Source organism: Pleurodeles waltl, chromosome 4_1, assembly GCF_031143425.1.
Source record: "Pleurodeles waltl isolate 20211129_DDA chromosome 4_1, aPleWal1.hap1.20221129, whole genome shotgun sequence".
Taxonomy (NCBI): Eukaryota; Metazoa; Chordata; class Amphibia; order Caudata; family Salamandridae; genus Pleurodeles; species Pleurodeles waltl.
The window spans coordinates 843,447,960-843,472,750 of record NC_090442.1 but is presented as its reverse complement, the minus strand read 5'-3'; the positions used below and the strand labels follow the sequence as shown (position 1 = coordinate 843,472,750).

The window sequence follows — 24,791 nt, the reverse complement described above, 5'->3', positions numbered from 1 at the left end:
TACAAGGAGAATGGAAATCACGTTTTAAACATTGTTAGCTGTTAAATGCTAGTTTTATCGTTTATTGAACTATCCTTTACTGCCTTAACCATACACAACTCAATCGAAAGTAATGCCTCTTTTGTAACATCGGCACATAAGGTATAAAAGAATGTGGCCCTCATTCTGACCTTGGCGGGCGGCGGAGGCCGCCCGCCAAAGTCCCGCCGTCAGGTTACCGTTCCGCGGTCGAAAGACCGCGGCGGTAATTCTGACTTTCCCGCTGGGCTGGCGGGCGGTCGCCTTCAGACCGCCAGCCAGCCCAGCGGGAAAGAGGCTTCCACGAGGAAGCCGGCTCGGAATCGAGCCGGCGGAGTGGAAGCTGTGCGACGGGTGCAGTTGCACCCGTCGCGTATTTCACTGTCTGCGCAGCAGACAGTGAAATACTTGTAGGGGCCCTCTTACGGGGGCCCCTGCAATGCCCATGCCAGTGGCATGGGCACTGCAGGGGCCCCCAGGGGCCCCGCGACCCCCCCTACCGCCATCCGGATCTCGGCGGTCCGACCGCCGGGATCTGGATGGCGGTAGGGGGGGTCGGAATCCCCGCGGCGGTGCAGCAAGCTGCGCCGCCGCGGAGGATTCAATGGGGCCGCGGTACACTGGCGGGACCCCGCCAGTGGTGCCGGTCCGACCGCGGCTTTACCGCCGCGGTCGGAATCCCCATTGGAGCACCGCCGGCCTGTCGGCGGTGCTCCCGCGGTCCTCCGCCCTGGCGGTCAAAGACCGCCAGGGTCAGAATGACCACCTGTATGTTATATGCATTGCTGCCTATTTTGCACATTTGATTATCATTTCACTTCATAATGTAAATGTTATTGCAATGGTTTTAATTAATCATGCATAAAAAGAGATTACTTACTTAATTGTGCACGCCTATGCACGTGCAAGTGATGCACAGAGCCGCATGATGGGTTGGTCCCTGTGATTTCTACAACAGAAACAGTACACCCATGATGTGATCTTTTGAATGGGCTTATAGGAGTATTTTGAACTGGGAAACATCTGCACCCACATATTTGTTGGCCTGTCATGATTCAAGTGCATCGCTTATGACATCACCACATTTTGCACGTTTGGGACAATAAACACAAAAAATGTTTGTCGTACCATAATGTGGACCACAAGCACACATTGTGCGCCCCCAATATATGTAACCATTTGTAGATGAGGTTAGCACTGCTCCACTGTGATGTGTGTGAACATTTGAGACTTTCTTTATCATTCAATGTGCATCTTACACCTGCTTCTGAATAGCAGCTCGATGTATCTTTCAAAGATGGACAGAAGAGGCTTGGTGCAATATTTAATGCTATAATGTTAGACTTGGCATCATTGGCATGGTCTCCCCTAACATTTTGCCTCTACTTCCCAGGTTGTTTCTGTGTGCTGGACTCTATTTTTGCTGTTTTGTTTGTTCTGGACACTTTACCACTGCTGACCAGTGCTAAAGTGTAAGATTTCCCCTATATAAACAGTATGTGTACATTGGCTATCCATGATTGGCATATTTGATTTACCAGTAAGTCCCTAGTAAAGTGCACTAGAGGTGGCTAGGGCATGTAAATCAAATCCTACTAGTGGGCATGCAGCACTGATTGTGCCACCCACATTAGTAGCCCTGGAAACATGGCTCAGACCTGTCACTGCAGTGTCTGTGAGGGCAGTTTTAAACTGCCAATTCGACTTGGCAAGTGTACCCACTTGCCAGACCTAAACCTTCCCTTTTATACATGTAAGGCACCCAGAAGGTAGGCCCTCGGTAGCCCCATGGGCAGGGTGCAGTGTATATTAAAGGTGGGACATGTACTTATGTGTTTTACATGTCCTGACAGTGAAATACTGCCAAATTCTTTTTTCACTGTGACAAGGCCTATCTCTTTCATAGGTTAACATGGGGGCTGACTTTAAATATAATTAAAGCACAGATACCCTTTGGGCGCAGATAGACATGTGGAGTTTGGGGTCCCTGAACTCACAATTTAAAAATACATTTTTTAGTGAAGCTGTTTTTTAGGTTGTGTATTTGAAAATGCCACTTTTAGAAAGTAGGCATTTTTTTGCTTAAACCATTCTGTGGCTCTGCTTGTTTATGGATTCCCTGTCTCGGTCAGTTTGACAGTTGGGCTGTTTGCACCTCTCCTCTAGACAGTGACACAAAGGGAGCTGGGGTGTAGCCTGCATATCGTGATGGGCCATCTGGGCTGAGGGGAGAGGAAGAGTGGTCACTTACACCTGAAAGGCTGTGCCTGCCCTCACACAACGCAGTCTCCAACCCCCTGGTGTGCGTCTGGGGCCTGGCCCGGGCAAGGCAGTATCTTGAGAACAACAGAGACTTCTCTTTGAAGTAGGCCCAAGCCCCTGCAAATCAGATTACTTCAGGAACCACGAGGAAACTCTGCCAAGGAGAAGAGCTGAAGAAGCTGTACTGACCCTTTGCCTGCCTTTGCCTGCCTTTGCCTGTGACTGTGTTTTGCTGGGTTGGCCTGCAGTAGCTGCTTCTACCTGAAAGAGGACAAAGACAGACTTTATTGTGACTTCCCACTGGTGAAGAATCTCCAAGGGCTTGAACTGAGCTTGTCTCCTGTTGTTGAAGTCTCAGGGACAGAAAAGACTTCTCTCTGCCAGCACTTGGGCTTTCTGCTGAGAGTCTTGCCTGCCAATTGCTGCCCTAACCTGTCTCTGGGCCCTTGAGAGGTGCAGCTGGTGGAAAGAGACAGAAATCCACGCAAAGACCGCCGTGCGGGGAAACTTTTGATGAACCACCCGCTTAGCTGCTGAAAAACGATGCGCTGCCGGCCTCACAGCTAAAATTGACGCTCCACCTGCATCGCTGCTGGAAGATCGACACAATGTGGCTGGAGAAATGATGTGCAACACCTGCAGTAGCTGCTGTTAACAACGCAAGCCCCCACGCAGCGCCGTTACTTGACACTGTGCGACCGGATTTCGACGCAACACCGCTGGGCACGGAAAATGAGCGCAAAACCTGCCTGGACCTGAGGTGCCCGTCTGGATTGACGCATCGCTCTCTTGCGGGAGAGAAGAAACGACGCACGCCAACCCGACTGGAGGAGGAATGATGCACGCTCTTGCTTGCGAGTGAGAAATCAACGCATCGCTGGCCTTTTTTGACACACATTCGCCCGTGCCGCTTTATTTTGATGCTACCCAGGTATTTTTGTATGCTAACAACGTTCTTACTGTTTTCTAAAGAATTTAAGACTCTTTTGCTTTTTAAATTCATAACTTGACTTGTTTATGTTGGATTTTTGTCGTTTTGGTCTTGTTTTGTTTAGATAAATATTACCTATTTTTCTAAACCTGTGTCATTTTGTAGTGTTTTCACTGAGTTACTGTGTGTGTTGGTACAAATACTTTACACCTTGCTCCTGAAGTTAAACCTGCCTGCTCGTGCCAAGCTACCAAGGGTAGTGAGCGGGGGTTAACTGAGGGTGATTCTCCTTTACCCTGACTAGAGTGAGGGTCCTTGCTTGGACAGTGGTGTAACCTGACTGCCAATCAAAAAACCAATTTCTAACGTATAGTTAGTGTAGATAGAATAGTTCTTAATAGACCCTTTACCGCACAAAAGAAAACTGATCACATACAATATGGATTGAAACTAATTTTAGTTTGATAATAAAAGGCCTCATTTACAAAGCCCTTTTGCAGTCTCAGAGACTATGGATCACAAAAGAATAGGGTTTGTAACCACAAAAGTGATTTTTACAATGTACTAAACCCCTTTTGCAATCCAAAAAATCCATTCCCAGTTGCAAGATGGGTTTTGTAACTCAATGGGAATCGCAATTAGTAGAGGGAATGAAAGGAGCATCCTTCACTATTTGTGATTCGGAATGGGCTGTATTAATGGTTTGTCATCAGATTTGTGGTCACAAACCTTTGAAAAGTTGCCAAGACTTCAAAACAGGTGGTAACTCAACCTCAAAGAGGAAGTTGCCCCTTTTGGACAACTTTCTGTTTGGGATTTGAGTCTGGTAGCCTAGGTGGAAGCAAGCAGTGGTCAGGAAGATTGCTCTCCACTGACATCTTCCGAAACATGAAATATTTTTTTTTAAAGCAACACACGTACCTTAGGGGAACATGAGTTGTTAAAAACCAAGGCCCATATTTATACCTTTTTAGCACTGCATTTGTGTCATTTTTCAAAGCAAAAGCGGCACAAACTTGCAAAATACAGTTGTATTTTGTAAGCTTGCGCCATTTTTGCGTCAAAAAGCAGCGCAAATGCGGCGCTAAAAAAGTATAAATATGGGCCCAAATGTCCCCTATTAGCAATGTGACTACAGTAATTGGAATTTACTGTCCCTTTCAGAGCACTATTCCCAGTGTTTGCACCTAATGATGGAGGGCCACAATCCAGCAAGCCTCTGAAAGTGGACATTTTGTGATGCAAACTATTAGTAAATAGATTATATCACAAAATGATGGTGGTAGCAAAAATTTGCACTCACTAGTTGCAGCCTGCTTCTGTGTTCATGAGGTGCAAACGTTACTACTCTTATTTTTTTAAAGTACTAAAGTAAATATCGATTTAATAATTGAATGTCTGTTTAAGAAAAGGCTATTTTTCATTTTTTAAATTTTTTTTTTTCACAATGGCAACTCTCTGCAAAGTAGGGCAAGCATATAGACAATGTATATTTTTTTTAAATATTTTATTTTGCAGTTATTGGTAACAAAACCCAAACAGAGCAAAGCTCTAAGGCCAACCGATACAGATGAAAGTCAGCAAAGGGAACAATTCACAACTGGTGACATAGGAACCATCAGGAGTGTACATTAAGGAGAAGGCGGCATACCGCCGAGAGGCGATGTGTAAACAAGGCTGCATCATGACAACATCCAGATGTAAACAATGTAAGGCGAAGAGAGAAATCGAGAGGAGGAAGAGCAGAGAGCAGGAGAATACAGAGGAAAAAAGAGAAAAAAGGGAAAGACGGAGGGGATAACCGAACACTGTAGCCTACAAATCACCAACTGGAATGAAAGCAGTAATTGAATGGCATGTAAGGGGAGCGCATCTATTGCACAATCAGTGGTAAGCGTTTGGCAACTGCATGTTGTTCAATACATGAGACTCCAAATAAGATCGCAGGGAGGCCCATACATCTCTCGGCCGTGAACCCTCAGGCATGAGCTCCCAGTATATCAGTAGTTGCTCCTGACACTACGCAGCATCCTGTAACCAGTCAAAGCAACGGTGGGCCCGCCATCGCCCCCAGCACATCGCGACCCTACGCGTGGAAAGCAGCAGCAGCAATCCCACCAGCCTTCGATGCGCGGGGGAAACTCACTCAACATAGCCCAGAAAAGCAAGCTTGGCGGTGTGCAGCAACAGGAGTCCCGTCATCTCCTCAGTCGCCCGCAACACCACCGTCCAGTATTCACGCAGCGCTGCACAGCTCCACACGAGATACAAGAAGCCAGCCTTAGGAGCCAGACACCTCTCACAACCCGCATCAGCTCGAATGCCCATACTTTTCAGTCTACAAGGCGTGTAGCACAGGCGGTGTAAAAAAATGAAATGAATAAGATGCAGTCTGTAGTTAGGGGACAGCTCTTGCATGTGCACGCATCAACGTCGAAGCATATAGACAATATTTGATATTGATTTTCAAGTACTGTCTTCAATGTGTTAAAATTTTCGTACATGGCTCTGAGACAATCCTTTTAGATCTTAGTAACAAACATGGAACCACGAGGGATCTGGAATCCTAGCATGGGGACACTCCGAGTGGAGTAACCATGCGCTCTACCAATAGCTAAAATTTTTTTTATATTATGTATATATAATACTAACAATATCTCTTTACTAATGTTGATCAAATATATTTTTTTTCAGGGCTCTTTATCTAAATCTTGTCGGATTGTGGGTGATTCTTGTCTGTGTAGTGTTTAGCGGATTGTGCGTTTACTCAGTCTACCGTGATTGCGACCCATGGACAGCAGAGATAGTGACAGCACCTGATCAGGTATAGTAGAAATAACTTACATTGGGTTATTTACGCTTAGACTTTGAAATGCATACCTGGCTTTGGTGCACAGTATGCACATTTGAAAATGAATCTGCTGTCATCTTTGTCACAAAAAAGGTGTCATGGCTCAATGAATCACATAAATGAGGGAAGTATACAGGGGAGGCTCCTCCGTTTGGGAGGAGGAGAGTTGCTCCCGCCAGCAGCAGCAGCTGCCACACTTCTACACTACAATGATAATAAACTATGCTTATTATCGTTGTAGTGCAGAAGGGGTGGGGCCACGTGCCATGACGAGCACAAAGGGGAATTACTTAGCACTCCCCCTCGGTACTCATGTATGTTTGGCCCACCGTCTCAGGCTGGCCAAACATACATGCGCACTAAGCTCTGTCCAACCTGGCACTGTTGCTGGGTTGGCGAGAGAGCAGGCAGACTCTCCCAGTCTGCCTAGGAGCGTCCTGGCTGGGCTCTCCGACCAGTCCGAACACTGCTGTCATGCTGGCAGCATCATGACAGCTGCGTTCAGATTGGCCACAGGGCAGGCTGGGAGCCTGTGCTTGTGGCAAAGGAAAGAGGAGCTGTGCGGTGGTTGCGGCGGGGAATTCAGGTAAGTTTTTTAAAACATTTTTAAATTATTATTTTTGCTTCAACCTCCCAACCCACCCATGAGCACGCCGCCCTGCCCCCGCCACGTGCCTCGAGCCACTACTGTCAGTATGCCCATCTAGATTGGCCCTACATAGTTTCTCAACAACTTGCAGTAACACATGAGGCTTTTTTGTATCAAGTCTGTAATTGCTTAATCTCAAACAAGTAGTTTCAGTTGCTGTATTTCATTAATGAGAATGAGATGCTTTCTCCCTACTGCCCTTCCGCTACTTCTGAAATCACAAGTAATCACGTGTACAGTACAAGATTTATGTGACAGCCTCAGTTACAACTACTGCAGCTGTAGCTGGCTTTGATCATTATATGACTCTCTTTGTTACATCATACTTACCATTACACCTACTGATGTTTATTTGTATATAATTCCACAAGCTGACCTTTTTCAAATTATGCCCATAACCCTTGAACAAGGGATCTGTAAACAACTGCAAGAATTGACTTGGTTTCTTACTGACAATCTTCATTACCCAGAGCCATAGTATTCCTCATCACAGTTGTTGGTTCCCTTCCTTCACACACTGAGGGGAAAATGAAACAAGCATTTGCAATGCAACGGGTCTCATGTTTGCTTAAGTTAGAGCTAGTCACGTTTTAAACTCTTAACCGGACATTTCTTGCCACATAAACTGAAAAGTAAAACAGTTTCACATAAGCGAGCCCACGGCCATCATGAAGCGTGACTGAGACACCCAAAAGGAAACAAAAGTTTACTTGCAGCGAAACGTATCAGCAAAAGTGCAATTCTCTCTGTAACCGGCAAAAGTGCAACTACTTATGTAACAAGGTCGAAGCCATGCAAAGCGCTCCGCTACTACCCAGCGAGATTGCACTGCCTACAAAATAAAGAGAAAAAGTAGTCCAGAAACCATACGGAAAACATGAAGCCTCGTATGTTTTAATAAGATGGCTGGTGCACTTGAGGCGCGCTAAACACCGGAAAAGGCATGACGTATGCATGACTTTCACTAATGAAATGAAGAGAATTGTAAAGGGCAAGCCCACGAACCAACCAAACTGATGGGTGTGGTTAAAAACCCATAGAGAGATTACACCAGAGGCAGAGCGCTTTGCACTCAACCCTAAAAATTGCATGGGTTATCAATCAACTAGGTATTTTAGGAAGTCCTCCAGCTCAGCCCCTCCTAACTGTGGCACAGGATGAGGCCTTCAAGTAGTGGCCACATTGGGAAGAGCAGAGATTGGTAGTTTTTTAACCTGGGTAGATGTTTTCCATGTGAGAGACTGTGAGAGACAGTGCTCTAGAGGTAAGGACTATGCCAAGGTAGGTATTGAACCTTTAAGGATTTAGCAAAACAATACAACTGATGCATTCTTTGTTTCCCGTTTGTGGTGGTAAAGGCCAGTAACAATATAAGAGGGAATCTAGATCTCATGATTAGAATCACAGTGCTAAGGCAAAGAAGGTGATTCCCTTAGTGGCTCCTAAATTGAAGCCTGGATATTATGTACAAGGTCTTGCCCACAAAAGGAATACAATGGAACTGATACACACACATATTCATGCATAGCTATGCACACATACACAAGGCAAAACACCCACACACCAATATACCCAAGAGCTCATTAAGTTATATGAATGGTTATAGAGAAAATAGTTATATGACAACAAAAATTGAATCCCCAGGTAGATAACTAAAGCCCTCTAGGCAACTGGGCTTCAGAAAAGATTGTTCCAAACTCTGCAGATGTGGAGTCCTGGCATGTTCACTCCCGGGCTCTGAACAGGCTGCATGGATTGGCTGGTGACTCCAATGGCAGCATATCCTGTCTCTGAATATCCAAGTAGAAAAAGAAGTAGCTTCAGAGAGTGACAGATGTATAAAAATTGCCCGAAGAAGCAATAGAATTGAAGAAATAGAAGAGAAGCCACCAGTCGAAGATATCTAAAATCCCCAGTCAGTGGCCATTCCAACGATGCACAGTGTTGAGGGTGCACTGATGCAAGGTCTCACTCAGTGGTTCAATGGAGCATGCCTTGTGGGAACTGCAGGATGTGCACATAAGTGCTAGTCACTAATTAAAGAAGCAGATTCCCTGTGAGAGGCCTGGAGTATGGATCTATGTGCTCTCTCATCCCTTGTGCTTCCCTTCTTATGTTTTGTTTGGAGTCACAATTATGTCTTCCTTTTACAGGGCGGTGCATTTCGCTTAAGTCCTGTTAGACCTGGCATCCTCGGCGTGGTCTCCCTTGTCTTCTTTGCCCCTGCTTCCCTTGTTTTGACTGTGTGCTGGACTCTGTTTTTGCTGGTGTTGTTACTCTGGGCACTTTACCACTGCTAAAGTGCAAGTGCTCCCTGTGTAAATTGTATGTGTAATTGGCTTTTCCATGATTGGCATATTTGATTTGCTAGTAAGTTCATAGGAACATGTACTAGAGGTGCCCAGGGCTTGTACATCAAATGCTACTAATGGGCCTGCAGCACTAATTGTGCCACCCACAGCAGTAGCCCTGTAAACATGGCTCAGACCTGCCACTGCAGTGTCTGTGTACGCGGTTTTAATCTGCCAATTCGACCTGGCACGTGCCAGGCCCAAACCTTCCCTTTTTAAACATGTAAGGCAACCCTAAGGTAGGCCCTAGCAAGCCCCATGGGCAGGGAGCAGTGTATGGTGAAGGTAGGGCATGTGCTGGTATGTTTTTACATGTCCTAACAGTGAAATTGTGCCAAATTCGTTTTTCATTGTTGCATGACCTATCTCTCTCATAGGTTAACAAGGGGTGTTAGAAATGGGGTTTCTGGTTGGCTAGGGTATGCACCTAAGCCAGGCAGAACTCACCCACTGTAGTCAGTGCAAGGGAGTTACACGTCCAAGATAACCCCTGCTCACTCCCTTGGTAGCTTGGCAATAGCAGTCAGGTCTAACCCGGAGGCAATGTGTAAAGCGTTTGCACAACACACACAACAAACGTGACGCAAATGTACACCACAAAGTAAACACAATACTGAGCTATGTAAAAATAAACTGTATTGCACAAAACATAATTAGACCAACATTACACGTAAGTAATACCCTGCTACCTTAGCAGTTGTCAGAATGTTACACAAGTTACTAATACTTCGCAAGAATACGCAGTTGTCACATTAGAACAAGTAAGTACTCAGGATTCTGCAACATAAGCAGTAGTCAGGAATTACAGTAAGAATTCTATGCACTTGTCATGAATACCTCATAAATACCCATAAAAGGAACATTAGGGAACATATCACAAGTAATAAAAAGTACATATCAGCATGTCATGCCCATAAAAGGAACATCAGCACATGTATATAATATCAGGAAAGCAGGTAGAAACATATAATCCTCCCAAGGTTCATACTAGGCTCACCGAGATAAAAACTTTCTCAAAGGTACCTGTTTTCTGAAGAAGTGGCACTCCCAGTGCTTAGAAGCGGATCATGGGGGGCTCCGGCGCTCCTGTGCGCACAACGGGGGCCACGTGGTGCTCCTGGAGGAGAGGGGTAGTCAGCACCCTCTACTCGCGATAAACAGGCCCCTCCAGGGGCCTGCAATCTTGGTGGCGGTGATCCCTTGAGAGTTGAAGGTGGCTGGTGCCCCGGGGGCACTCCAAGGAGCGGACCGTGCCCTGTGGGTGCCAACAGAAGCACGCTTGCTCCGCTTTCTGTTTTCTCCTGCCCCGGGGACACTAGGAAGTGCGTGATCCTCGCGCTTGATGTGCAGAAGACACCCGGGTTGCGGCAGTGAATCCAGGCAGTGATGCGGAGAGCTTCAGAAAGTGCGAGGGGAACACCAGTACTCCTGGGCTGCGGTGGTGATTTTCTTGGTCACAAAGAGAGCTCCAAATAGCGCTTCACAATAAAGCAGCACTCCTTGGGCCACAAATAACTTTTACAGAGGTCAGGGGCCACAGCACCCTGCCTCTGGAGACAGCCAAAATAAGGGGGCCCAGGGCTGGTGAACCCAGCTACAGGCCAGCACACAAGGGGATGCCAGCAGTGGCAGTTTCGCCTAGTGACCAAGTAGGTCACTAGTCAGCACAGCAGCAGCAGTCCAAGGTGTTCCTCGTGAGTCCTCTCAACAGCATCCTGTCCAGCTCCAGGTAAGGTTCCTGGAGTTCCCAGAATGTCCAAAATGATGTCTAAATTATGGGGAAAATTCCCCTGTACTTATACTAAGTTTAGAGTGTGTTTTACAATGGGGAGGAAAGAGGGTTCCAACCAGTTACAACTGGTTGTGGGAGTGCCCTTTCTCTCCTCCAGCACAGGCTCCAAACATCAGTGGGGGAAAACGACCCTATTGTGCGAGGCCAGGGCACAGCCTTTACAAATGCAGGCATGCCCACCTCTCCTTTCTCTCAGCCCAGGAATGCTTTACAATATGTAGATGCGCCTCTGTGACACCTCCACCCTCCCTGTGTTCATGCTGTCTGAAAGGTATGCACAAAGCTCCTACTGTCAGTCTGCCCAGACGTGGATTGGAGGCAAGCCTCAAAACACCAGAGTCATAAGCACAGATAAATGCGCACTTCCTAGAAGTGGTATTTCTGTGATAGTAATAAAAAATACATCCACATCAGTAAGCATTATTTCTCATCACCATCACAACCATACCAAACATGCCTACGCTACCCCTCATAAATCAGGCAACACTCCTTACACATAAGGCAGGGCATCTTTAATGCAATCCCATGAGAAGGCAGTACTCACAGCAGTGAGACACCAAGTTAGGCTGTTTGTGACTACCAGGACAGGCCACGCAACCTGGCACATGTCCTGCCTTCTACATACATGGCACCCTGCTCATAGGGCTAGCTAGGGCATACCTTAGGGGTGACTTAAATGTAGTAAAAGGGGAGTTCTGGGCCTGGCAAATAAATTTAGATGCCGGGTCCCTGTGCCAGAAAACTGCGCACACAGGCCCTGCACTAGCAGGCCTGAGATAGGTTTGACTGGCTACTTCAGTGGGTGGTGCAAGCAACACTGTAGGCCTACTAGTAGCATTTAATTTATAGGCCCTGGGTATAGGGATACCACTTTATAAGGGACTTATAGGTAAATTAAATATGCTGATTAGGTATAAGCCACTCATAACAATTTTACAAGGGAGAGAACATGCACTTTAACACTGGTTAGCAGGGAAAAAGTGCTCAGAGTCATAACGTCAGCCAACAAAGGTCAGAAAAATAAGGAGGCAAAAAGCAAAAAGTCTGGGGAATGGCCCTGTAAAAGGGCCAGGTCCAACATGGGGGAGCTGTCTTTAAATTACTTTTACGTGCAGTTTCCCTTTGGGAGCAGATGGAGATGTGGAGTTTGATGTCTCTGAACTCACAATTTAAAAATACAACTTTTGGTAAAGTTGTTTTTTAAATTCTCAGTTTGAAAATGCCACTTTTAGAAAGTGGGCATTTTCCTGCTGAAAGCATTCTGTGACTCTGCCTGCTTGTGTATTGTCTGGGTCAGAATGACAGTTGGGCTGTTTGTGTATCTCCACTAGATAGTGACACAAAGGGAGGTGGGGTGTAGCCTGCATATCGTGATGGGCCATCTGGGCTTGAGTGGAGGGAGGAGTGCTCAGTTACACCTGAATGGGCTGTGCCTGCCCTCACACAATGCAGTCTCCATCCCCCTGGTGTGTGTTTGGAGCCAGGCCCAGGCAAGACAACAACAAATATTTTCCTTTGAAGTTTGCCTACTTCAAAGGCAGAAAGGGGTATGAGTAGTGGACCCAAAACCCCAGATTTTTAGGAGAAGAGCTGAAGAGCTGGAGGAGGAGTACTGCCCCTTTACCTATGACTGTGCTTTTCTGGGTTGGCCTGCATTTGCTGCTTCTGCCTGAAAGAGGAAAAAGACTGGACTTTGTTGTATATTCTTGCTTGTGAAGTGTCTCCAAGGGCTTGGACAAAGCTTGCCTCCTATTTTGAAGTCTCAGGCCATCAAAGACTTCCTCTGCCAGCATCTGGACTCGCTGTTGAGACTCCTGCCCTGCCAAGTGGTGCCCTATCCAGTCCCTGGGCCCTTGAAAGGTGAAGCTGGTAGAACAAGACCTGAAATTCACGCACATAAAGCTGTGCGGGGAAACTTTTAATGCACCACCTGCAACGTTGTTGTAAAAATGATGTGCCACCCACCTTGTGGCTGAAATCGATGCACTACCTGCATCACAGCTGGGAAATCGATGCATCACATGCATTGCAGCTGGAGAAAGAACACAACACCTACTTTCAGCTGCTGAAAACTACACAAACCCCTTGCAGTGCGGTTTTTCCATCACTGTGCGGCCGGATTACGCACTTATCATTGCTGGGCATCAAAAATCAATGTGAGCATGCATGGACCTGAAGTGTCCCATCCGTAAATCAACTTATAGTTCTCTGGCAGGAGAGCATGACACATCACTGTCTTTTTCAACGCACGTTCGCCCGTTTGACGCAAACTAGGTACTTTGTGTAACAACGTTTCCATTTTTCACTATGGAGTAAAATGCTATTACCTTGAAAATTCATAACTTTACTTATGTATGTTGGATTTTTGTAATTGTGGTATTGTTTGATTTAGATAAATATTGCCTATATTTCTAAACTGGTGCGGTGTCAATTGTTTTGTGTTTTCACTGTTTTACTGTGTGTGTTGGTCAAAATAGTTTACACATTGCCTTTGAGATAAGCCTGTGGCAAGCTGCCAAGGGGGTAAGCAGAGGTTGTGTTAAGAGTGTAACTCCCTTACCCTGGCTAGAGTGAGGGTCTCTGCTTGGACTGAGTGCAAACTGACTGCCAACCAGAGATCCCATTTCTAACAAGTCCCTTAAGTATTGCTGTGCAGGCTACATCAGTGAAGCATCCCAGGGTCCAGACTGCAAGAGAAGATTGTAAAACACAGAGTGGTTTATCAAAGAAGATGCCTGCATCTTTGTTGAACTATTGCACGAGTGAAATGTTTGGCCATAGCACTGCCAGATGATTGGCATTTGCAAAAGAATAGAGTTACTCTTGAGACAATGTGTGTTAGACCTGGCATCCTTGCCGTGGTTTCCACTAACCTTTTGCCCTCTGACCTGTTATTCTGACTCATGTTTGATGGCCTTTAGAAATCTGTGCACTTTACCACTGCTGACCATTGCTAAAGTGCAGATGCTCAGTCCTCTAAAACTTGGTAACATTCGCTTCTACACAATTGGCAAATTTAATTTACGTGTAACCCCTAGTAAAGTGCATTATATCTGCTGGAGGCCAGTAAATAATATGCTACTAGTGGGCCCCCAGCACTGGTTGTGCCACCCACTACAATAGCCTTTCAAACATGTCTCAGGCTGCCACTGCAGATCCTGTGTGTGCAGTTTTAAACTGCCATTTCAGCCTTTCCAGTGCACCCACGTACCAGGCCTAAATCTTCTTTTTTATTACATGGAAGTCACCTGTAAGTTAGGGTATAGTCAGCCCCAAGGGCAAGGTGCAGTGTATTTAAAATGTTGGACATGCACTTTTAAGTTTAGCATGTCCAGATAGTGAAAAACTGTTAAACCTGTTTTTTCACTATTATAAGGACTAGGGTGGTCATTCCGACCTAGGCGGGCGGCGGTTGCCGCCCGCCCGTCGGAAGCCGCCTGAATACCGCCCCGCGGTCAATAGACCGCGAGGGGTATTCTGACTTTCCCGCTGGGCCGGCGGGCGATCTGATTCAGATCGCCCGCCGGCCCAGCGGGAAAGCACCTTCCACAAGGAAGCCGGCTCGGAATCGAGCCGGCGGAGTGGAAGGCGTGCGACGGGTGCAGCAGCACCCGTCGCGCTTTTCAGTGTCTGCATCGCAGACACTGAAAAGCCTAGTTGGGCCCTGTTAGGGGGCCCCTGCCGTGCCCATGCCATGGGCATGGCCACGGCAGGGGCCCCCAGGGGCCCCGCGACCCCCCCTACCGCCATCCTGTTCATGGCGGCTTTCCCGCCATGAACAGGATGGCGGTAGGGGGGGTCAGAATCCCCTCGGCGGCGCAGCGAGCTGCGCCGCCTTGGAGGATTCTAAGGGGCAGTGGAAAACCGGCAGGAGACCGCCGGTTTTCCCGTTCTGACCGCGGCCAAAGCGCCGCGGTCAGAATGACCAAGGGAGCACCGCCGGCCTGTCGGCGGTGCTCCCGCCCCCGTTGGCCCTGGCGGTAGAGAACCGCCAGGGTCAGAATGAGGGCCTATGTCTCTCATAGGATCGCATTGGGATCACCTTAAAAAGTCTTTTAAGTGTAATTTCCAATTGGAAAGAGATAGGCATATGGAGTTTGGGGGCCCTGGACTTGCAATGTAAAATCACAACTCACGGTGAAGTTGGATTTTAAATTGTAAGTCTGAAAATGCCCCTTTTAGAAAGTTAGCATCTTCTTACTTTAGCCATTCTGTGCCTCTGCCTGTCTCTGAATACACGTCTGGTGTAGATGACAGCTGGTCTTTGTGCATTCCCACTAGACAGTCACACACAAAGGGAACTAGGGTGTGGCATTTGCATACTGATTGCCCATCGTCAGGCTAATGAGTCTTCCTGGACTAGGTGGGAGGGATGAGCTGATACTTCTGAATAGGGCTGTGCCTCTCCGCGCACAAAAGACTGTATAAACCCCTGTAGAGTGTCTGGAGCCAGGGAAGGCAGGAAAGGGACCTTGTGGACTTCAAAAGAAGGCCTGGAAGTTGCTCTAACCTTCCAGACCCTGGGCACCAAAGTATAAACACTGGATCCCAAGCCCCACCAAATCAAACTCTACAGGGAACAAAGACACTCTGCCAGGAGGAAGGACTGCTGCCACTGTGCGACTGCATTGCTGCGTTGGCCTACTGCTGCTGTGTGCTGTGCTGTCAAAGGGACTGCCACCTTGCTGTTTGCTGTGCTGTGCTGTGCTGGCCTGCTGCCTGCCATTCCTATCTAGCCTCCTTCTCTACATTCCGGCTCCAAAGAGACTCCAAGAGCTGGTCAGCTTGCCCCCAGTTCTCCAGAGGTCCCCGGGATCTCAAAGACCTCCTGCACAACTGCCAGAGCCCAAATTCACCAACAGCAATGCAGGCCCGAGTGGGATGCTCACCAACGCCAGCTCTGTGGTGTGATTCTGTGCTTGGAAGGGTCATCGTGGGAGGACTCACCCACATTCCAGTCCCTGTGAGGCTGCTCTGGAGTCTCTCCATCCCCAGAAGCAGAACCGGCCATGGTGAGGAGTGAAAACAGTGCCCAGTACAGTAGTTCCCTTGAAGTTTGCCCCACAACTTTCTCCCCGTATGTCAACAGATCAAGGCACTGCCTGGTGTTCATTTCGAGGCACCAACTTCAATATGAGCATGACCAGTGCGGAACAAGGTAGAGACAGGTGCCCATCCCTACTTTGATGTTGTTCTCATATAAATATACTCTAGTTTTCTAACTTGGTGTTGAGGCCTTTTTGTGGGTGATGTCTTTCACTGTGTTACTGTAAATTACGTGTTGCACAAATACTTTACACATTGCCTTCTAAGTTAACCCTGACTGCTCTGTGCCAAGCTACCTAGGGGTGAGCACAGGTTCATTTAGGCAGTGTAACTGACCTCTGCCAACTAGAGACCCAATCTCTAACAATGCTCAAAAGAACAATTGAACTATTTGAAAGTACTTCCTGGCCGTAAGCTATGAAAAACATCCCACATTTGCATAAGGTTGCCAACTTTTGTCAGCTGCTTTGAGAAGTTCTATTTAGATCCAAATGCTCCATGCCTCAATGGGGTATGGTTCATATTTATCATTCAAACATTTACTTATTGAGACATGAGCGCATCACCCATCCATGTGTCAACTGACCGTTCTAACTGTTGAGTTTCATTTAACAGTGGCTGTCTGCTAGGCCCTGCATTGATACTCTTGACATCATGAAGTGTCCTAAAGAAAAGGATTTCTGAAAGATTCTAGCAAGAATAATTACAGTACAAATATTCTACCCACAAACATCACCTGTGAGATTTCATACAACAAAATGCAAGTCTGCAGGCTTTACCGCAGTGGAATAACAATCCACTGTTAAAAGCCTATTTGCATTATCATACATGTTTCATAATAATTAAATTCATCTGAACTTTTTAGAATAAAAATATCAGATGAAAGGCATATGAAATAACTTTGTTCAAAGAACCAATCAGATCCATAGGCTTGTCACCATAACTACATCAGACCTACTTTACTGACCGTACGAATTCCCACAAAGCAATTAACAGGTATTCTGTAATTAAATTACAAATCTGTCCAAAATGACAGTGGTCAAAACAATACAAACCCCTCTGAATATGCCCTAATAAAGATTATCACAGTGTAAATATTCTATCCTCAAAGTTTGTTAGAGGGGTCACCAAAACAAAAAAGTTGCAGATTACATTAATCTTTGTAGTTTCATGTAACACAATGTAATAACATTCCACTCTTAAAATGTATTGCTTTTAACATATGCTTTCACGATAAGTAGTCATAACTTACAACCACTTCTGAAGTGTGCATACGCTTGTAATCATTAAGCAGGTATATATAAAATTGCACATATGAAGAAAATTACAGTTGTCAAAACATTGCACAATCTCTCTCAAAAGGGCCTAACTTTAATTATGACTGTCAAAATCTTTTACACCCTGGGTTTGTCTGAGAAGGTGACCAGCACCAAAACTTTTGCCCATTAAGGTAATCTGTGAAACTTCATATGATAAAATACCTATTACAGCCTGTAATATGGTGTGATAACAATCCACATTTAAAGTCCTCTTGTCTTTAACAAATGTTTTTCTCCCATAATAAGCCAAGTTTGCTGCCTTTGTCTTAACTTTCCAAAACAAACAGATCAGTCCTACTTTTTCCTAGTGAATTTATCAAGCCTAATGCCTTTATCTCTGACTGGTGACTTTAACCTGTGCAGGCCTAGTGTATTGAAGATAATCCTTCACACAAGGCAACCATCAGGCATACTGTTGGAAAAGAAATGTGTTATGTCTCTTGAGAAGCCCTAAAATAATTATTACAGTGCAAATTTCCCATCACCAATTTGTTAAAGGGGGTAACCAACAGGAGAACCCTTACCTACCTACCACAGTAAATTGTAATATTCCATGTAACAAAATAACTTCCTGCAGATTAATAACTACCATCCTGAAATGCATTCCAACCTTAACATAAGCTTTTCATAATAAATAAGCCAGGTCTACTGCCTGTAATATAACTTTCCATTAAAAACTGCCTTGAACATTGGTTTCTCACTAGAACCAACTCAACCCTTCTGTATTGAGCATAAGCTTTCGCCCAAGGTATAAAAGTGCAATACAAGCACTCTATTTCAGTTAAAGCGCACAATCTCTGTTCGATTAAATGCTGTACTCAAGGGAACCAATATGTGGGTGGAGCCTAAGTCCCTCTCTCAGTAGTACTTTTGAAAGCTCTTTTTCTATTAATCACATAAGGTATGGCGACAGCTGCACTGTCAAAACACACTTTAAAAGGATTGCTTTCTGCATTCAATGCTTGTATGAGACGTAGAATTGAATATGTGCTAAGTTAATTTATCCAATGTAACCTAGTCCCTCATGCATTGCAATGGAAGTATCCCATAGAGGACATAGAAGGAGATAGGCCTATTAGCTAGTGCTGACTTTAGAACTGGGGAACTAGGCTTGATTTCTGATCGCAGTTCAGGTTTCTGCGATTCTGGGCATGGCACTTCAACTCTCTTTTCCTAAAAACAAAGAAAGAAATGTCTAATGTCTTATTCTCTTGTGAAGTTCTATAATGCTTTTTGGCCAGGTTTGTGCCATTAAAAACATGCAAGGCAGAATGATACACAAAACAGCCATTAGCATGTAATAAGAGGGAATATTCCTTTGGGTGGAGCCAAAGCCATTCTGTATACATTTTACAGACAGCAGGGATTCAAGAGGTGCTTTTTGGACAATGCGGGAACCCACAAGCATTTGAGCAGCCAATATTACTATATTTAGCCGAATTCTATCACATTTTTAGAATGACTTCTGACTATTCAAATACATCTCATAATCATTCATTACACTTAAAGTACTCTTATAACGATATCCTGGCTCAGTCTGGCTCTAGTGGATTATTGTTTGGCATTCCAGCTACTAAAAACTAATCACTGGAAGGCAAATAATAAAACGTGTTGCTGAACAATGTTTAGGGTCAAAAGGATTCCATTGCTGCGTGGATAACTAGTTGATTTAATGCTTCATAGTAATGCGTTCTGAGATGCAAGCTTCATTTAACTATCTAAAAAATATATGTTTATGTGAAAACTAGCTGGTAAAAAAAATGATTTTTTTCCAATTTATTTTCCTTGAAATGTATCTAAATTTCTAAAAAAAATATATTATTTTTTTCAATTTTAGCTTCTACCATATTTAGTAATGGACATTCTCCACAAATATCCAGGTCTTCCCGGGTTGTTTGTTTCTTGTGCTTACTGTGGAACATTAAGGTAATTTATCCAAATGTTATTATTTTTTTATTTAGAACAGACATGCAGTGTTTCAGCTACTTCAATCTAATTAGAGAGCAGGGGATTAGGGTATGAATAGACCATGTTCTTGCTGAAGAGTTCAACTGTGTCATCACAATAGGGTTCTGAGGTACTCCAATAAATCTTCAGGGTGGTCTGATATATTTGTCTATGATGTTGAGCCCTTCATCTCTGTATCAAAGGTGACTACATAATAGGCATTTCTCAGTTGTCTAGCAACCTGGAGACAACCACTGTAGCACTTAGCACTGTAGCACTTAGTAAAGGTGATGAGAGCCTTCTGTCTATGATAGTGGGGGTAATAGTCTGCTGCATCAAATTAAGAACAAAAGGAATGGACATTTGTTCAAGTTTTCCTTGAATAAGGAAATGTGTGGTTAAAATCTCAATGATGCATAACATAACATGACATGACACAACATAACATAACACAACACAGCACAAGACCAGACGAGACATCATAATTTGATGTCAACATTTGCACATCGTCAACATTTCCTAGTAGTTTTAGGATCAGGAAGCCTGAGACTGTAGATCAACCTCCTCCCTCAATACATTGAGAAGTGCTATCCAGGGGCGGCTGGTAACCTTAAAAAGTGAGTGGGCAAGTGAAAATAAGAAAAAAAGAAAATATAACACCCCCACTCCAAAAGCCCTTAATAACTCCCCCTACCTCAAAAGTCCAAGATAAAATACCACCTCTCTCCAAAAGCCCATAATAAAACAACCCCTCCCTCCAAAACACCATGTTAAATTAAAATAAACAGTACTTACTGACCGCAGAGCATCCTCCCCAGTAATCTGCAAGTCTGCTGTGGAGCTCCCTTGACCATTCTAGACACTGCTCTCATGCTGTTAACCAGCATGAGAGAAGTGCCTGGATTGGATGGAACAGGCTGGCTGGATGCTGCTTCGGGTCCTGGAGGCCTGTGCTTGGTCTCCACCCAGCTGACTTAATACAGCTAAGTGGAGAGCTTCAGAGTGCGCATGTCTCTTTGGCCGGTGCAAAAAGAGCAAAGTGACATGTACACTTTGGAGCATCCAGCCAGCCACTGCTCCAGCCACTGTGCCAATCTGCAGCAAAGGACACGCCCCATGTATTTTGCCTCAGGGCCCAGGGCAATGCAGCGCCCACATGGGGAAAAAGATAAAATGGTAATTAAGTAATTTAATTGCCATTTTATTTTGTCCCCGTGGTGCTCAGTAGGTAGGGAGGTGACGCACCACTGCCCTCAAGGAGAAACCACCACTGGTGCTCTCACCAGCGCTCCTTAGGCAGCTGTATCGGATCAATTCTTATAAATGTTGGCAATAATGACCGAAATAAGCATAGGAATGCATGGTATGAGAATTTTGTTTCTCAAGAACTGTGAATTACAGGATTTTAACTTTATATTGTTAAACCCAGGCTGGCAATGCTTCATAATCTTTCTGTCATGTGAAGTGGGGCATTACAATGAACACCTGTTCACCCAGGTGTTGGCTCTCTGCACCATCTTCTTCCTTAGTAAAACAACATTTGAAATGTGCTTGCTTACATTTCCTTATCTTCTTCTTTTGGAAATGATAAGAGTCTAACATCAAAGCATTAAATCCCCGAATGCTTGTGGGTGAACACAAGTAAATAAATAAAGCCAGAACCAGTTCTGTGTCTGATGAATTAGAGTCTAAAATAGAGTGAAAGCAGGCTGGTGCTCGGAGCTGGGAATTGCATTTAGGATTGAAAGTGCAGGGCCATCTTTTAAAATAATCTTAGTTTAGGATTCCAGTTGGACAGTAGGGTAACTGATGGGATTTTTTGCCTCCTCCATAATTGATTATCAACAAGTGACAGCCACTTGTCAATGGCGGTGATGGGGTATTAAAAAAAAAAAAAAAAAAACGTAACTTTATGTTGAGAGAGACAGTTCTGTCTCTCCTTCCTCCTCGGACTCTCGGAAGCACAAGGCTTCCAGACTCCCATCCAATCACGAAACTGCTGTCAAACGCATGACAGCAGCGTTGTAATTCGTCTGAGTGCCCTGCTTCAGCGCTCAGACAGGGAGTAGGGCCCTGTGCACTTTCTCCTCCAGGCTGTTCAGTACAGTCGGTTGGAGAAATGCAAAGTACGCATGACTGTTTGACCAGCCAAACACGGCTGGCCAAAGCGTCATGCACACTTATGTGCTCATAGCCCTCCCTCAGCCCAGCCCAGAACCCCCAACCCTGCTCCCGAGGAAAAATAAAATAAAATGGTAATAACGTTACGTTTATTTTTCCCTTTCGTACACTGCATAAAGCAGTGGGGCGACGCTCCTCCGCCTTATCGGAGGAGTCGTGTCACTATCGAAAGAGAATGACCCAAATTTGATAGAGCATTTTACAAAAACAACAAACCGTCTATAAGGCCGTTCTCAGGCTTGCAAATTGCTTTTTGCCTGCCTGTCAGGAAAATGTTCATGGGTTTGATGGAAGATGAAACAATAAAGCCTCATGAGCTGGTGCGTTGATGCAGAGCATGTCTGCACACCCCTTTTAAAAAATATTGCTGTACCTAAAAAACATATAGTTAACTCAGAAATCCTCCAAATAAACAATTAAACACCTGATATGTAGTCAGCACTGGTAGGAAAGAGGGTGAGGCAACATTTAACCCTGAGTGGTGCTGTTTGCAGTACATACACCTTCATCTTGGAGAATGCATGCCATGTGAAGGCGCTTTAGACAATACCTTAAAACAGGCACACAGCTATGGACCTGCCCAGCACACACATACATGACGGACCCTGACTCATGGCTTCGTAACTCACCTGCAATACCTTTGGCAGGTTTGGATGCCATTCATTGCTGGCAGAAGAGTACATAAGTCAGAACATGTTTTTTGAATTACATGTAAACATTTTGTAACACTATTGCTTAAAAATGTTTGTATGATCCATTTTGCTTGCGAAAACATCCCACTAATTTGAATATTTTGTCTCTAGCACTGTGTCTGCCACCATCAATGGTCTTGCTGGTGTAACAGTAGAGGATCTCATTAAACCTTGCTTCCCTTCACTCACAGAAAGGAAACTGGCGTGGCTTGCCAAAGGGGCAAGTGAGTCACAAATTACATTATTGCTACTTTTCCTTTGTGGACTACACAGTGTGTGTTAACAATGTACAATTTAGTCAATAATGTTATCCAAAATTGAGTATTTGGTAAGAATGGGAAAGTCTACATCTATGGTATAGGAGTAAATAGCATGTTCAGGCCAAGCGGAACAACCAACACACTCAGAGGTGTTGCCTTTGCCACTTACAGATTTTGCCAGCAGTTTTTGCCAATGCTCGGCAGTTTCAACAAAATGCAGAAATGCCATAAACTTGGAATGCACGCAAGAGCACATTTGTAGTATGCCGTCCTCCAGCTATGTTGTTCAGTTGGTGCGCATATGCATATCGACTTGCATACATCACCGCACATGCAGCATGACACTTTGGCTCATTGATTTGGACTTTTCTTGTCTATGTATGTATTTAGGTTTTAAAAAAACAGTAATAATATTGTGGTGCACAGTCCAAAGAAATGCGACAGAGTTCCTTTGGGCTCAATATATGATACAATATGTAAATGAGTATGTGTAACTTTGAAAATATTTTTTCAATTTTACACATTAATGTACACTGTTGATGCATAGTTTTTACTTTATTGTACATTATTGTAGACAGACGTACAATATCTCTTTATGACATGCTCTTATGCATAGTGCATAGCCACTGAATAAGGTTTTGAACACATAGGTTTCCTTATATGCCATTGATGTGTAATATATCTGTAAGGCACTGTAGATTGCCCTTGTGTCACCCTATAATGGTTTGCACAAGGATATGTTTTGTTTTTTTCATTCTGAAATAACTAGGGGCAGCTCCTCCGTAATTGTGGAGGAGCATCGCTCCCCTGCTCAGTCAGGCAGTGACAAGTTTGTTACTGCCTGACTGAGCCACCACATCCACCACCCTGCATTACCCACAACTCACTTCAAGGCCCACATCACTCCCGCTGTGCACAGCCACCCACCCCTGCACGTATCCACAATGGAATAATAACCCCCACCACAATGTAGCCCCACCACTGCCACTAAATGCAATGTCCACCTCACAAAGGCACACTGGAAGGCCACTGAAAGTCACACCAGCACAAAATTGCACAGTTCTGTACACCTCAAACCCTCATGCATATGTAACAGACATGTATATGTCCCCCAACAGGCACCACCACCCATGCAACCCTAATGGAGGGGACAAGGAGTGCCACAGCACTCCAGGGAGACAGAGGCAGATAACAAGACCTTGGCGGAGGACCCCTGGACACTGATGAGCAGGCAGGCCCCTCACACAGTCCTGGATGCTCACCATGCAGCAGCCCCACCAAGGAAAACACTGTCACCCTTAACACCCAGTCAAGACCAGCAGGCCAGGGGAGGCGTACCCACACAAGTGGACCCAGTGTACAGACAGGTGGAACACAGCTACAGAGGCCACAGTCTCCCACTCCCAACATGCAGGAAGGCCAGGGCCCCAATACTAGTGGCACGTCAAGACCTGTGCAGGGGACACAGGCACAGGGGGCCAGGGCAAGGTCAAGTGCCCAGTGGGTCAGGGGGTAGGGCACCAAATGGATGCAGCCGCCCAGGATGTCATTGCAGAGGTATTGGGGGCCTACCAACATACCCAAGACAGGTTGGCACAGATTGTGTCCACCCTGGAGCAAAGTCAGAGGATGCAGCTGGAACAGCACCAAGAGGCCATGGAGTAGTGGAAAGAACACAGTGCCACAATGGCCACCATTGCTGGAGCACTGCTGCAGTTGGTCAACAAACAGTCAGACACCCACACCAGACAAGAGGCCCCCACAACAGCCTTGGACAACCAGCAACAGATGGCCCAAGCAGCAGAAACAGCACAGGAAATATCCTCCCAGGAATCACAAGGGCCAACCATGCCACCCCAAGAAGCTCCACAGCAGGCGCCCAAACGTAGTCTCAGGCCAAGATATGGCACTGGAAACCCAGCCAAGAACAAGCCCCACTCCAACAATTGACACTGCTACTACTGCAAAGCAACCATCCCACCCATTCACCAACTACACTTAGCTGAGGGCTAAATAAAGTACTATACTACAAATAGGATCCACCTATGACACCCAACAGGGTTGCCACCAAGTCGGTTTTGAGGACACCCAACCCTTACTACTTCCATCACTGTACATAGCACATTTCACTGTATTCGATCAATAAACAACATTTCTCACCTGTAACACTGTCCCCTGTCTTCAATGTTGAACAAAGTGGAGTATGGATACAACTGGCAGGGAACAACTTTATTGTCAATTTGTGCTTGGTGGTGGTAATATGTGTTTCAAATTATGCAAGGAGGTAATGCACATATTGTCTGTCAGTACCATGCTGAAGAGGTCCATGTCTCACCTATCATGACCAATCCCCCCTATATGACATGGCACACTTATAGTATCAGTCACTAACTTCAATTACAGGCTTAAATCCCACACAGTTATTGGAGGTAGAGTTGTATCAGTTGGTTCCTGGAATTGACATCTTCCCCTTCCTCATCTTCACCATCACT

At 45.3% G+C, this 24,791-nt stretch overlaps 1 protein-coding gene across 1 annotated transcript in view; it reads left to right on the top strand.

Moving 5' to 3' along the window:
• LOC138287201 (sodium-coupled monocarboxylate transporter 1-like) overlaps nucleotides 1-24,791 on the top strand; it is a 566,599-nt gene that overhangs the window by 299,948 nt on the left and 241,860 nt on the right. Inside the window, exons 7-9 of the mRNA XM_069227561.1 lie at nucleotides 5,906-6,035; nucleotides 19,057-19,145; nucleotides 22,151-22,263. Coding sequence (XP_069083662.1) covers nucleotides 5,906-6,035; nucleotides 19,057-19,145; nucleotides 22,151-22,263 — 332 coding nt within the window. The remainder of the gene's footprint in view (nucleotides 1-5,905; nucleotides 6,036-19,056; nucleotides 19,146-22,150; nucleotides 22,264-24,791) is intronic.